At 41.8% G+C, this 15,314-nt stretch overlaps 1 protein-coding gene across 2 annotated transcripts in view; it reads right to left on the bottom strand.

Moving 5' to 3' along the window:
- SP4 (Sp4 transcription factor) overlaps positions 1-10,330 on the bottom strand; it is a 76,137-nt gene extending 65,807 nt beyond the window's left edge. Inside the window, exons 1-2 of one of the 2 annotated variants that reach the window (XM_055314869.1) lie at positions 10,216-10,330; positions 8,040-9,594 (exon numbers count right to left, since the gene is read on the bottom strand). In XM_055314869.1, the coding sequence (XP_055170844.1) occupies positions 8,040-9,594; positions 10,216-10,287 (1,627 nt within the window). In that variant the 5' untranslated portion in view covers positions 10,288-10,330. The remainder of the gene's footprint in view (positions 1-8,039; positions 9,595-10,215) is intronic. The other variant, XM_055314870.1, reaches the window with a different exon arrangement.
- Positions 10,331-15,314: the final 4,984 nt, after the last annotated feature.

The raw sequence follows: 15,314 nt of genomic DNA, 5'->3' as shown, positions 1-15,314 counted from the left end.
AATAAAACTACAAATAACATAAAAAATAGCATCTAAGAGTGCAGTAAGTCTAACAAATAGTGAAGAATGGAAATCTATTTATGAATCAAACTATTACATTTATTGCTTAATAAAGTTCACCTTAATTATACTACCACTATAATAAGAAAAATGGTAAATATGACCCAATCCCTAAATATTTGGTCAGTCATTTATGTTTAAGACAGAATTCTCACCATATGCTGGATGGAAGTACCCAGAATAGGACCATATAATCAAATATTCGTAGACTCTTCTATTTTAGATTAGAAGAAGACTTGCAGTTTACCTAATCAAACTTTTGATACAAGAAATTCTTCTATATTCTGCAGGGTCTCTGACAGATGACATCCAGCCTCAAAAAAAAATCACTACTCTGAAACAAACCATTCCATTACTTTATGGCACTAGTCTCTGTAAAGATACATATTCTATTAGTTTCCTAGAGCCAAACAAAACAGATTTTTTAAAAAATGCCTTTCATATATCCAAAGATAGTGGTCACACTTCCTATTGTTTTAACAATAAAACCCTCCGCACTTCAATTATTGCTAATGTGAAATGTTTTCCCGCACTCTGTATCTCAGAAATACCTCCTGATATGCTTGCCAGTTTCATTTAAAATGTGGCACACCTAGCAATGCACGCAATACTGTATAAATGGCCTGACAAACACAAAGTAAAGGAGGAGCTTTACTCTACTTAGTTCATATTAAGCCAATAAATCCCAAATCACCTTCACATGTCCTGCTGCCAACCTAAGTTTTTCATCTGTGGGTATACAATTTCCCCTACCCCTTTAAACAGAGGATCTATTGTATTTATTTTGCTAATTCTGACCCAGCATTCCAGACCATTAAGATCACTTTGAATCTCAAGTCTATCCCCATCATAATTAATAGCAAAGTATCCCAGCTTTCCCTCATCTTTAAATTCATTTAAATAGGCCATCTTTCACTATAATATTTGTTTAAAAATATTCAACAGGACTGTGTTCCAGGATAGAATCCTATGCCATAATACCAAAGACTTCTATCGAAGGAGACAATCATTTTTCATGTAATTGAGCAATCAGGTATGAGCCTTAAAGAAATCATGACAGGTGCATTGGTGGCTCAGTGGTTGAGCATCTGCCTCTGGCTCAGGGCATGATCCCGGGGTCCTGGGATGGAGTCCTGCATCGGGGTCCCTGCAGGGAGCCTGCTTCTCCCTCTGCCTATGTCTCCACCTCTCTGTATCTCATGAATATACAAATAAAATCTTTAAGAAAAATTAACAATAAAGAAATCATGACTATCAATGCTGGAATCAAAACATATTGTGGCGACATTACTTCTTTCCTCTACTCATCTGGAAACTCTAGAGAAAGAATAAATAAACCTAGTTTCTTAGTGAACCCATATGGGTTCCCAGTGATCCCTGAAGTCCTTTTTAAATGCTCAGAAGCCAACTACTAGATAATTCATTCAGCAACTTTGTTAAAGACGTTATGAAACTCATCTGTCTGCAATATAAGATGTTTTCAAAAAGTAAGGTACTTATTCATGCTCAATTCTTCGATGCTGCACAACTTTTAAGTTATTTATACCAGCCTGAAACTGAATTTGAAAGTTCCTTCTGACCCTAAGATGGCACTTTATCTGGATCATTCTGACTTCCAGAAGGTAACTAAATGTCCCTTATCTCTTCACTTACCTTGAACAAATAATCTCAGTAAATTACAGGTCTAGTCATTTCAGCTGGAAGTGCATTTTCCTTGCTGGTTAAGAGAGGTAGAGTGGACAGCTTTGTCTTTTCTTCATACTGCACCATTATACTCAAGTAGTAAGTGTCTTTTGCTGTGATCTGAAGCCTTAAAAGTTGTTTAAAATTATTTTAAAAGCCTACTTTATTATGAGTTTCTGCTTTCCTGACATTATTCTTAAAATGTCAAGCTGCTTTGTTTTCATTCTTAATCCTGTGTCCTTTCTTCTACCTTTCATGTATTTTAAAATGTGAGTTTAACACAGAGATCTCCACGCAGCCACAATAGTTTCTACTCACCATGTCTTTTACTACCTTTAGTCATAATTGTCTGCCAGTGCCACAGGATGTTAGGACTAGAAGAAACTTTAACTGCATAATCAGCATTTCAATTTTCGAAACCATTTACTCTTTGTGGGACTTAAAGATATATCAGACACAAAAGGGTGAAAAATAGCCTTTACCTGTGAACTCATCCTTTTATCTTAGATCTCCTGAACAAAAACCTCAGAATCACAGATGACTTTAAATCATGGTTCTACCACTTACTAGAGAGCAAATTTTCTTAAATAAAGCTCACGAGGCTCTCTGTAAAACAGGCACAAGATCATCTTACAAAGATATCGTGGGTTTTAATGAGATAATATAAAATATCTAACCTAGCACCTGACACACTCTAAGGGAAACGATAAATGTTTTTCTTCCTCCACAACTCTCTTTAAAAAAAAAAAAAAGCCATTTCTAAATATAGTTTGGGAAAAGATACAGTATCTGGACAGCCTGAGAATTTGCTTACCAACATATAGAATTTATTAATCTCATTAATTCTGATTTTGCTCTTTCAAGAGAGGACAAAATACTACCACTAAGATTCCACCATTAAACTCAATAACAAGGAGACCTAGGGAATTGTGCTTTTTACCAACACTATATTCAATATACTAAAGCTGAATATCCAGTGACAACAGACACAATTCATCTGGAGAAGACAAAGTCAAGCTACTCTCCCTGTCTGGTCCCTAAACTTCAACTACATTTACTCATCTACTAGCAAAAGATTTGGATAACGAAGCCAGCGATACAGCAGAAAGACAAGTGGAGCACCATTAAAATTCTAGTCCTGGGGATCCCGGGGTGGCTCAGCGGTTTTGCACCTGCCTTCAGCCCAGGGTGTGATCCTGGGGTCCCCGGATCAAGTCCTGCATCAGGCTATTGGCATGGAGCCTGCTTCTCCCTCTGCCTGTGTCTCTGCGCCCCTCTCTCTCTCTCTCTCTCTCCCTCTCCCTCTCTCTCTCTCCCCCTCTCTCTGTCATGAATAAATAAATAAAATCTTAAAAAAAAAATTCTAGTCCTCATTCTGCCAAAAAGTACAAGACATTCAACTTTTCTGGGCTTCAGTTTCATTTCTAAAATACCACTAAGGAATGAGGGAGGGGGAGAGATGCTCAATTATCTTTAAATTACATTGGTTAACTACAGTATCATGCGTTTATCTCACCATATACATACATAAGCAATTTGTAGTTCAACAGGTTCCCCTTTGCCACAATCTGCTCATTCATTAGGTAGCAAACTGACAAGTATTATGAACTAAATCAAGAGTACAGAAGAGCCCACAGATTTTCCCTTTCATTGTCAATTCTATGTCATCCCCCAAGTACTTCATGTAGCACTGTAGAACCTCTGACCCATATTTCTGCTCTTACTTATAACAGAAAAATACAAAATTCCTTTATAAATAGACTTTAGCAGTGATACCAAAAGGCTATAACTGGTGGCAATAACCTCAAAGATACTTTCAAACTAAAATTCTATCATCCTATAAATCTGTTATTTCTCTAAGACCTATCTATGGCACTTTCCCCTATCTTCTTTCTTAATCAAGCTTCCTTTTTTTTTTTTCTCTTCAACTTGCTTTTATGCCTGCTCCAGTATTCCTCAAGTATTACTTATTTATGTTCCTTGACTCAGATTCAAAAAGCACATAATTAAAACTATTTTCCCTTGTGCCCCTCCCTATCCTGAAATCCTCCTCAAAGATGCCTTTCTAAAAATTAATGTGGCTCTACATTGGATATATTTTCATCGTCCGTGAAAAACTTAAAAAATTGTTAATGATATTGTTATGTCATCAACAAATCTTAAAGGTCATGCTATATATCATCTAATGGGTAAAAACAACTTGGTAATTCAGAACCTAAATCACTTGTACAGGGTACAAAATAGAAGTTCCTCATAACAAGTTCAATATGTAACAAACGGTACTGTAAGATTTTAGAGAAATAAAACTACAAGAGCAAACTTAATTAAAAAAAAGAAATAACTAGATATCTATATAGTTATGCACACAAATGTGTTTATATATCTAGATATATATACAACCCATGTATGCTATTTTAAGATGCCTAAGAAAATCCAAATTAACAGAATATATGTATAGTGAAGAAAAATCATATTAGCATTAAAGTTCAAGTCAATACCTACTTTTAGTAGCTCTGTAAAAAAGGTTTGGTGTAAGAGGCTGATTCTACTTCATTGTTCGGTTTCTAAATTAAATATAAACGTCAATTATTTTGCTTGGGCCCCATTTTCCCTAATTACGAAGAACTGGCCTTCCCATTCCTGATTCTGCTACATCCTCAGGTTTCATACTCTAATTCCAAAAAAAAGTAAAGTTAGACAGCTAAGTTTTTGAAGGGCCAGCAACATCTTATCTTTGAGTTTGAACTTTTGTGTAAGAATTAAACATTTTAATTGCCCCTAAAATGAAAAATAAAAAATATCCCTCCATCACAAGCAAAAACATGATGTTACCCAAAACCAAATCAAATCCTGTCAATGAAGTTAATTACAGATTTAGATATCAATGGTCCCCTAAGTGTTCTAAATTCTTTAAGCAGATGTAACTTCTAAAGTTCATTTTATTTAGGGCTCTTTGGCTACCTGAGTACACCATGCAAAATAGGTAGTTTTTTAGCGCAAATATCTTGCTTTCCTCACTTAGTTTAAACTAAAGATGTTCTTAAACCAGCAGTACGATGTTATCTTTGTTATTAAGAAGGAATTCTTTTCCTCCAAAGTCAAACTCCTAATTCTAACAAGGAACAAACAGTAAGTATGTAGAAGGAACATATACTTAGTTCCCACTACAATTCCAACTAATTAAATGCTAGATGCTCAGCCTGGAAGTCAAGATTCTGAGAGGAGACCAAACCACAGAAACACATTATGCTGAATTCATTATCAAGGAAAGAGACTCCTCCTAGGTTGTCACTAACATTCTCATTTCATAAAATCAAGTATGAAGCTCCCTAGCTTCACGAACTTCATATGATTACCTTACACAATTTTTTTCCTGTCCATATCATCCAGACCCCTTCCCATATCTCTTGAAGAGTAACATGAGGATGGATGATAACTTAGCCTGTTGTTACTGAGCTAGTCATTACAATCTGCCAAAGCCAACTATTGTTAGTAATTTTTTAAAGGCTGGTAATAGTGTCATAAATATTTACAGCAAAAATTTTCCCATGAATTAAATAAATTAAATACTACCAGTCAGGAGGAGGGGACACACAAAAAAACCAAAAAACCAAAAAGTACCAAAAGGTGGGAACACAAAGCAGAAGATCAGAACTTCAAGGACTCAGCTATAAAAGGGATCTATGGGCACTTATTGCTCATTTTCCCTCTTCTAGAGATAGTGAAGTACCTGGTGTCCCACTCTTAATGTCTTAAAAGCTCAAAGCCAAAAGAAATTAAAGAAAAAAGAGCCATTTCATCAATTTCATTAAAACTACTCCACAGCATTACTCCCAATCCCAAAGTGATATCTTCTCCATCTCCTCTACACCTTAATTTAGCAAATATTTGTCAAGCACCTACTATATTAAAAACGTAAGGTAAAAATCCGTCAACAACTAGGCCAGATTAGTTACATTGACTTGTAGAAGTTGGTAAGTTTCTAGTCTTTAAAACATGGCTATCTTCTTAAAACGACTAAGCATATCTATTAGAATATAAACTCTTCAACATCAACGAAATTTAAAATCTTTTCGTTCAGGAAAAAAAAAATCCAACTAGGTAAAGTTTAAATTTCCTGATACACTTAAGTGAAACCCAAATCATGTAAACTCCTTTAGTAAAAAAATGAAAATAAAAAAAACTAGCCCTGAAAATGAAGACTAAACGTACCTCTTGGGAATGCTCAGCATATTGCTAGTTAATACATGCTTGTAAAATTAAAACCCTAAGTTCTCTTTGCCATCAAAATCCATTCCTTGAGGCACACGTGAACTAGCTCCAACACCCAACTGCTTCGGTATTTTGCTTTATGGTTCACGACTGATGTCTAGATCCTTGGTTCTCAAATCTCAGTGAGATTTAGAATGACGTGGAAAGTTTATTTGAAAAGCAAATTCCTTGACCACACCCCCAAAGTTACAGTTCAAGAAAGTGGATCCTGCCTTCCTAATAACGTATCATTCAAATAAATATGAGTTAGGCAGTCAGAAGATCACACTTCTACTATCAACGACTTACCCTCACAATGGGTAAAGGGAAAACTATGGGTTGTAACTGATACTAATTGCAGCACAAAATCAACTATTCCTTACCTAAGTTATAAATTATTCAATTACCTTAATCATAATTCACTAATGGTTAATACGCAAATCAAAATAGAAGTGAAATAACTTTTGCTTTGATAATGCAAACTATCATTCAACCCATTAAAAACAGACATGTTTCAGAAATACTTAAGATATTGTCAGTTTTTACTAAGAGTATGAACAAAGCAAGCTATGGGTTATAATCTAGAAAAATACTTATATAATTGTGCTGTAATAGCGTTAGGGGAAAAAAGTACCACAGTCAAAATACTCTTTGATCAGGTTATTGTGCTGTCAGTACAGAAGCCACTAATCACGTGTGGCTATTTAAATTAAAAATTAAGCTAAAAATTCAGTTCTTCAGTTGCACTGTCCACATTTTAAATGCTCAATAGCCGCATGTGGCTGGCTAGTGGCTAACATATCAGATAGGATATACAACACTTCATCATCAGAGGAAATTCTACTGAATAGATTTGGTTTAGAGGTAATAGGCATCTAAATAAAACTCATAATCTCTGTTATTCTTAATCAGAGAACTCTATCTGGTAATACTCAATTATAACTATATACATCAACTTTAGGTATTAACTGTAAAACAAAAACCCTAGCATAATTTTCCTGAAGCTTGTTTCAAGAAAGGTCATTAAAAAGTGATGTGCTTATTCATTTCAGATTATCAAAATAAAAATATTTAATTAAACAGATCTGACAGTATCAAAGGCACTAAAACACAACTAGGTTTTCACCAAATCAGAATCAGTAAATGTTTAATTATGAGAAAACAAAAGCTATCAGATAAAATAAGACGAGTCGAGAAAATTTAATACTTAATAAGACTAGTTTTCCAAATAATTCAGAAGTCCCTCTTTATAGAACAAATAATTGCTTTACAATTGGTTTTAAAATGACCTTATTAGAATTCAAATTAGTGGCATTCTACTATTTTCATTTTTAACGGATTTTCAACAACTTCACACTAAAAATAATGGAACCATAAGATTTAAATATAATTTTATATGTAAATAACTATTCAAAATCCTGAGGAAAATCCTGGTTTTAGCAGAAAGCACACATAAAAATTGATTTGTAACTTAAAATTGTTCTCTCTAAACTGCATCAATATCTAGTTTAAAACAACACTGTATACTAAAATGCAAAAGGATGAGCAACAAGATGCCCGAAGCAAAATTAACTTCCAATTTAAGAAAAAGCTAGCCTTATTACAAAGTAGAATTAAAACTTCAACAAGTTCACAAATGTATTACCAAGTCAGCTTTAAACCCACTTCCTTTTAAAGAAGATATAACCATTTTTATTAGAGTTCTTTCTGAAGAGTTCAAGCGTATTCAAATATGATCTCTAAATTACAGAAGACACTCATGACTCTAATCAGGAAGTTTTGCTCCACGGAAGAGTAACTATAAAAGTGTCTAGCATAATTTAACACATAAACCCTAATAGAAAAAGGTACAGATGTGAATGGGTCACACTGATGACTATAGTTATGACAGTTAATATAATATTCCTTTGATTTTAGATTCCTTATGATTATGTTTATTTCAGATGTCTACATCAAACCTAAGAGTTAGCAAGGAAAAGCAATAACTAAGTATTATTAAAAACTGCATAAAAGGATCTTATAGAGAAAAGACCGTAGTAACTTACCTGCAACACTAGTGATTGTAACTGGAACTCCTTGCACTTGAACACCTGCAGCACCCAGGTTGGCAACACTCACTGTCTGAAGGTTAGGCACTGATGCAAGCTGGGCAGTATTCAAAGTTATTGGGGCACCAGCAACAGCCACAGGAGCAATCTGAGCAAGAGTTGTGCCACCACTTGAAGACACTGGGGTGATGGTTAATTGTTGGGATAACCCAGCATTCTGAACTTGCAAATTTGAAAGACTCTGAATATTCTGAACCTGTACAGTTTGCCAACTGATTTGCCCTGAAGGTGTTAAAGTTGGAGCCCTGATAAGCACCTGAGTCGGATTTACTGCTTGAAGTTGAACATTCTGCAAAGGCTGCTGCTGGATGGTCTGAATGGTCTGCCCTGACTGAAGTTGAAACGACTGCGGTGGAATAGCCTGAATAATCTGTTGCTGAGGCTGTTGGATCTGGATCTGCTGTAAGATAGGCTGGCCTACAATCTGCACCTGCTGAAGAGAATTTGATTGATCCTGTGTATTCTGTATTCCATTAGACTGAAGCTGACTGGAGCTCTGTGCTTCAGACTCAGTAGCAGCAGGTGTTTGAGATTCTTCAATAGTGCGTTCAGAACTACTGGCTGATGTGCTTGCATACTGGCCCGTGTCTGCTGAGCTCACTAACGTGTCACTGCTCGTCAGAGATGTTGAAGCAGTGGTTGTGCAGGTAGTGGAGGAGGAGGGAGATTCCGGCATAGTACTGGCAGAAGCAGTGGTGGTGGTGGGTGTGGAAACTAACTGACTCCCGTTGGAAGTCCCACTATCAGTAGTAGTAGCAGGCTGGCCAACCTGTCCAGTCCCTCCTCCAGCAGTCACGTTGTTTATCACTGGCAAAGCTAAAGTCACTCCTCCAATGTTAATTGGTAGGGTTGTTACAACTTGAGCCTGAGTACCAGGAAGGGTCTGTAATTGCAGTGGTATTGAGACACCAGGTCTAATTTGGACTGGAACGGTCTGATTTGCCAGGTTTTGAGCAAGAATATTCCCAGAAGCTGTCCTATTAGCAGCTGTGAGTATAGCTTGATTATTACCTGCAGAAATGAGCTGAATTTGACCCTGCAAATCCTGTAGAGATGAACTACTAGTTGGATTGATTTGAATTTGCTGGCCTTCCACTGTCTGAAGTTGAGGAATCACTTGGTACTGTACACTACCACTTGGATTTTGCACTTGTATGACTTGAAACTGACCGGGGGTGGAAGAATTACCTGATTTAGTTTTTGTAGGGGATGCACTCCCGTTATTACTGCTGGAAGAACTAGATGAACTAGAAGCTGGTTGAGAAACGTTATTTTCTTTTGAAGCAGGAGGAGTGGAGGCAACAAGTTGCCAAGTGTTTCCAGCAAGCTGTGTTGTTACCAGTTCTAGCTGTTGCGGTTGATTTTGAAGTTGCACCAATCCTTGGCTTGGATCTATAATTATTTGTTGTTGTCCAGTTGCTTGATTTTCACCAGGAGTCCCTATTTTGCTGCAAGTAGCTGCCAGTAAAGCCAGAGGAGAGGGCTGAGAGTCCTACCCAAAATGAGATGGTAAAGGAGAGGGGGGGGGGAAAAAGTGGGTGGATTTAGTGGAGGCTAGTAGTTGGAAGGGGTTTGTTTGTTTGTTTATTTGTTTATTTATTTTGACAGCTCTACACTTCAGAACTTACTCAGGAAGTGACAGAAACCAAAAAAAAAAAAAAAGAAACGAAAAAAGAAATAGCAACAAAAGCAGTAAGACAGAAGGATAAGGAAGCAGATATGTAATATAAAGTTCAAATAAAAGGAAATTTCTAACAAACTTTTCTTAAAGTATATTCTCATAAACTCAAAATGCCCTTGGGAAAACACAGACACACACACACACACACACACACACACACACACACACACACAGAGTCTTCCACTAGTCTTGAGTTCCTGATGTCATTTTAAACAACGTTACCCCTCAAACATGTGAAATCTTCATGAAATTACAATTTAACTTCCTCACTCTCAGAAAGATGCTTTGAGCGGATGGGCATTTGTATTCTGTTCTTCAGTTCTGGGCAATTAAAGGACAGAACTCCCTCTCTCCCCCTAACGTTTCGTGATGAATTTTGTTTTTTGTTTGTTTGTTTGTTTTTTATATCTATATACACATGTTTGCTTTTACCTGGGAGCCTGAGGTTTTGGGTTTTTTATTGTTATTCTCTGGCTCAGAGGTTTTCCCTCCTTCTGTAGCCATCGCCGCCGCTGCCGCCGCCGCCGCCGCCGCCGCCGCCTCCTCCTCCTCCTCCTTCTTCTGATCTGCAACAGACCCCCCCCCACGACAACAGGTTATTAGGATTATTATTATTCGCCTCCCCCCCTCCCCTCCTCTCCCCCTGCCCCGGAACATTAATCTCCATAGACCCGCGATCCACGCACACGGGCAGGGGGTGGGGGAGAAGGAGGGAAGGGAGGAGGGGGATACCACAAAACGTGGTTTGAAACCCGACCCATCCGCTCCAGAGCAACACCCAGAAGGTTGTTCTCTCTCAGACATCAAGACAAAACACAGCCCTCCTTCCCACCCCCTGATACCCTCCCTTCGTCTCCTCCTCCCCTTAAAGCATCTCAGCGGCCCCGGGGGAGGGGGGAGAACCGAGCAGGGTCCGGGGGAGGGTGGGAGGGAGGGAGGGAGGCGGCGAAGGAGACCGAGGGGGGTGGAGAATACGTACCGCTCATCCCGCATTAACAGGACAAACCCTCCGCCGGAGACACAGGGATAGAGGTGGGTGGGGGTGGGGGTGGGGGCGAGGCGGGAGGAGAGGCCGGTCCCGCCCGCCCGCCCGCGGTGGCTCGGAGGAGGCTGTAGCTGGCACAGGCTCTGCCTCTTTTTCCGCGAATGGCCGCCGCTGGGCTGTGGCGTAGCAGCTCCTCTCTCCGCCCGAGCCCGGCTGACTCGCCCTTGATTGACAGCGGCGGCGCGCGGCGCGGGCGGCGGCGCGGGCGGCGGCGCGGGCCGGGGGCGGGGCCAGGGCGGCGCGAGCCCGGCCGACTCCCCACCCCCCTCGGCCTGTCTCCGCCGCAGCCGCCGACTCTCCACCCCTTCCCCCAGCGGATTGGCCGCCGACCTGCCGGGGGCCGGGGCGCCGGGGCGCCGGGGCCGCCTCCTCCCCACCCCCTTTCCCGGGGCTGTCCCCTCAGCCGCTCCTCTCTGCCCCCCGCGGCTCCTCCGGCGCCCCTTCCCTCGGCGTTCCAGCGCCGGCCGCTGCCGGCGGGCCCTCCATGCAGCCGAACTTGTTGTCTCAGGATATCCCGCCCCCTACTCATCTCCCGGCGCCCTCCCCTCAAAAACCTGCTCCAGCATCCCTCGGAATTGCCGCCAGGGGGAAAAAAAAAAAAAAAGTAGGGCTGTCGCCCAGGGGAAGCGAGGGGGCCGGAGGAGGGGGCGCGCGGACCACCGCCGCCGCGGCGCGCCGGGCGGACTGCCCGCTGCCCCCCGCGCAGGGAGCATGGCTTTCCCGAGGCGCATCCGGACCCGGGCGCCCTTTTTCCCTGGCTCGGTCCCCATTGGCGGGGGCCCTGGTGACGCGCTCTGAGTGGTGGGAGCCAAGGGGCGGTTCGCTGCCTCAAAGGCTGTCGGGTCTTGTAGTTCCCCGCGGCCGCGGCGGCCCCCGCCGAGGCACCGCCTTCCCTCCCGCCCCCGGCCGAGGCCTGGCTGCGGAGCGGAAAGCTGCCCGAGGGGGCGGTGGCGGCAGGGCGTGGCCGGGGCCGAGTGGGAGTTGAGCGGAGCGAGGGGGAGGGGGAAGGGGAAGGGGTGTTGTTGGTCTGGGCCTATCCGCCGCGCGGGGCTGCCCGAACCACCTCTGCCACCGCCTCCTCGGCTCCAAGCCGCTCCCCGCGGGGCGCGCTCACACCCGGAGCGCTCGGCGATTGAGCGGGCGGCGGCGTGGGGAGGCGGGGTTTGCTGTCCTCCGGGTTTGAATGAACCCGGTTTCTAGGAGCAGTGCCTGCGCTTTTCCTTCCTTTGCTCACCTCCCTGGCCCAGGCCTTCCGTTCCAGATACGAGGCCTGCTTTTGTGCCACGGAGAAGCATCTCCCGTTTTATTTGTTGTCTCCGGCCGGCTCGCGGGCACAGGCCCACGACCCACCTGCCCAGGCTGCGCCGTGTTTTGCCAAATAGCCCCTGCGGTGGGCGGACCTTTCCGTCCGAACGGGTCTCCCAGGAGTTTGGAGGCCAAGAAAAAGCCCGGCCCCGTGCGAGTCCGCCCCGGTCACGGTCGAGCATAAGCTGCTGGCCAAGGTGGAATCCACATCTGGCTGCACAAAGCATTCAGATGTCAGATGCACTTGAGCAGCCTTCAGAGTCCTGAAGTCATGATGACCCCGCGGAACGGAATAGGCGCCTGATCCGAGTGTACCAGCGGTGGAAGTGAATTGCTAACGTTAAACCTTGGCCCTGGGGACAAGGCGCTCTTACACACCCAGGCTCATAGGCTCTTTCACTCCCTTTTGACCTGGGCTCCACACACACAACGCAGCCTCCAGCGGTTTTTGTCTCCCGCTTTGAGGCCTAGTACGTTGCAAGGATGAGGAGGTCCCAGGTGCTGCGCTTGACTGGCATTTCCTTTGCTTGTTAAAGTAATTGCAACATTGGCTGATGACAAAGCCAGCAGTGCAGAAAGACAAAGCACTTCAAATAAAGAATCACATAGTATTTATTGCCTGCCCCTTCTTTAAAAAAATAACCTGCTTTGTTCCCCACCCCACCCCCACCCCCGCGGTGTGCAATATGGAAGCTCAGAAGTGCTTCTTGGATTTACAGATAAACTGTCTACCCCTGAGTCTTTTTTTTTTTTTTTTTCCCTCAATCCCCTATGGTAAATGAAGGAAGACATTTTGCAGTCTTATGAGTTGGGGCATTCCTTGGCAGTTTTCTTACCTTACAAAACCTGCTTCAGAGGGAATGTATCACTGGCTCTGAACCACAGATTCAAAAAAAGAACGCTTATCCGTTCAGTATAGATCTTCAAAGTGTTTTAAATATTCTGATTAGTGGTATTGCTGGTATTCATGAAACACGTTGGAGAGGAGGAAAACCCTCTGGTTTCTTAGTAGAGACTTCTGTAATAATGGACAATAATAATAATTGACAATTCTGGCAAAAAAAAAAAAAAAACACCAGAATTTTATTTACATGTTTAACTCAAGTATGCATGAGAGAAACCCAGGAAAAAAATGATTAACTCCCCCAAATGGCTTAAAATTCAAGGTTAAATATCTTAATAGGGAAATGGGATGTAGACCTCTTAGGGGGAGGGTAAATAATTTTTAGGAAAGACAAATGGGCTGATATCCAAATAGTTGGAAGGTATGATAGTTTGTGAAAAAGTTTTCTGGGTATGGTTTGACTTCCAGTCTCTTCTGTTTGGTCTTCCCTGGTTGATGAAACTCCTTGGGAGATTGATGATAATCGAGTTCCTTTTAGGGGATCTGTCTTTAGGCAGATAAGCTAGGTTGAGAGAGCCTCTCTCTGCATTTGCTGTTTTTCAAGTGCTTACAGCTCAAAATAATCAGGATAACAAAGTGCCATATTTTGGGATGGCATATTCTGCTACTCTTCAATAGTTAACAAGCCCAGCTTTTTATGGTGAACCAAAAGCCTCTCATCCACGGCTGAGCCATAAGACCTGGGGCAGGTGACCTAGAGTAATGACTTCTCAGGTACCATCATTTTACCTAACAGAAGATTTAGCTATATGAGACAGTTCTAAAATTACAGTCATTCTTATACCACCTTACTAATTTAAACTGGGAATCACCTATACTATGATATATCTAATATTTCTCTTTTTTAATAAATTAATTTTTTATTTGTGTTCAATTTGCCAACATACAGAATAACACCCAGTGCTCATCCCGTCAAGCGCCCACCTCAGTGCCCATCACCCATTCGCCCCCCCCCCGCCCTCCTCCCCTTCCTCCACCCCTAGTTCGTTTCCCAGAGTTAGGAGTCTTTATGTTCTGTCTCCCTTTCTGATATTTCCCACACATTTCTTCTCCCTTCCCTTATACTCCCTTTCACTATTATTTATATTCCCCAAATTAATGAGAACATACACTGTTTGTCCTTCTCCGATTGACTTACTTCACTCAGCATAATACCCTCCAGTTCCATCCACGTTGAAGCAAATGGTGAATATTTCTCTTTAAATCATTTTACTTTTAGTCTTAAGGTAATTAATTTAAGAAGTTGATATCACCATGGTAAATGGAAAGCCAGTATCATTCTCTGTATAGGTAAATATAAATTCAATAAAATTCTCAGCCTTACACCTGTGAGAATGGTATCTTGGGAGGAAGTAGTTGGTTTGAAAAGTCTCCTTCCTACACTCATACTGCCCGTAGAACAGTGGCTTTCACACCTTTTTTTTTTTTAAATCGTGTCCCAACGTGTATACACACAGAGAAAAATGACCATTTCTATTCAAAATGTTTAACAACTGAGCACTGACTACTCAGATAAAACACTGCCTCCAGGATCTAATCAGTACCCACCCTGAAGGCCCCCTGCCATGCAGTACCCCTGTAGTTGCTGGGTAGAGCTCCAGAGGGTAGAGAAACAATGTTGGGCATGGGGAGGGGACCTAGACACCACCTTCCTGGAGCAGAAAGTTCATATTTACAGTTGCACTGCAGAACAAGTCTAGAATCTAGGTAGGTATCCTGTGCATTGCTCTGCATTCCTAAATTTACCCTTAGTCTACATTTGGAAAAATGCTGCTGGAAATTTTTTAACAAGTCTCTTTAAGATATAAAATATCTCCTGGTCCCCACTTTCTAGCACCTGGCATTTCTCAACTGAGCATTCAATCAACAACCCTTGGATGCTCATATGATTAACAGTGAAACCACCACCTTCTTCCACACCCTCTCCCTCGCTGCTCTCGGTATAGCTCCCAGTATAGCCCTTAGCTCTTTGAGGGCCAAGGCCAAGGCTTTAATCCCCTGCAATGCTTAGGAAACATTTAGAAAAACTTCAAAAAACATGCTTATAGGTGAATATGATAGAAGCAGCTCCAGAGGATGCTTAAATATTACAGGAAGAGAAACCAAGACCCAGACATGACAGGTGACTTGAATGACAGAGACCAATTCCAAATGTCTCCACCAGGAAGCTTCTTGTTGAAATAATTGTTAAACTGCTTCATTTTGTTTTAGGGAAGCAGAAAGCCAAAGTTTGGAGAGGCTACAAGCCAGAGAAAGGTCCAAGTTTTACATGCACCT

Source organism: Nyctereutes procyonoides, unplaced genomic scaffold (assembly GCF_905146905.1).
Source record: "Nyctereutes procyonoides isolate TBG_1078 unplaced genomic scaffold, NYPRO_anot_genome, whole genome shotgun sequence".
Lineage (NCBI taxonomy): Eukaryota > Metazoa > Chordata > Mammalia > Carnivora > Canidae > Nyctereutes > Nyctereutes procyonoides.
The sequence above is the reverse complement of the archived record's forward strand: the minus strand, read 5'-3'. Positions and strand labels throughout refer to the sequence as shown.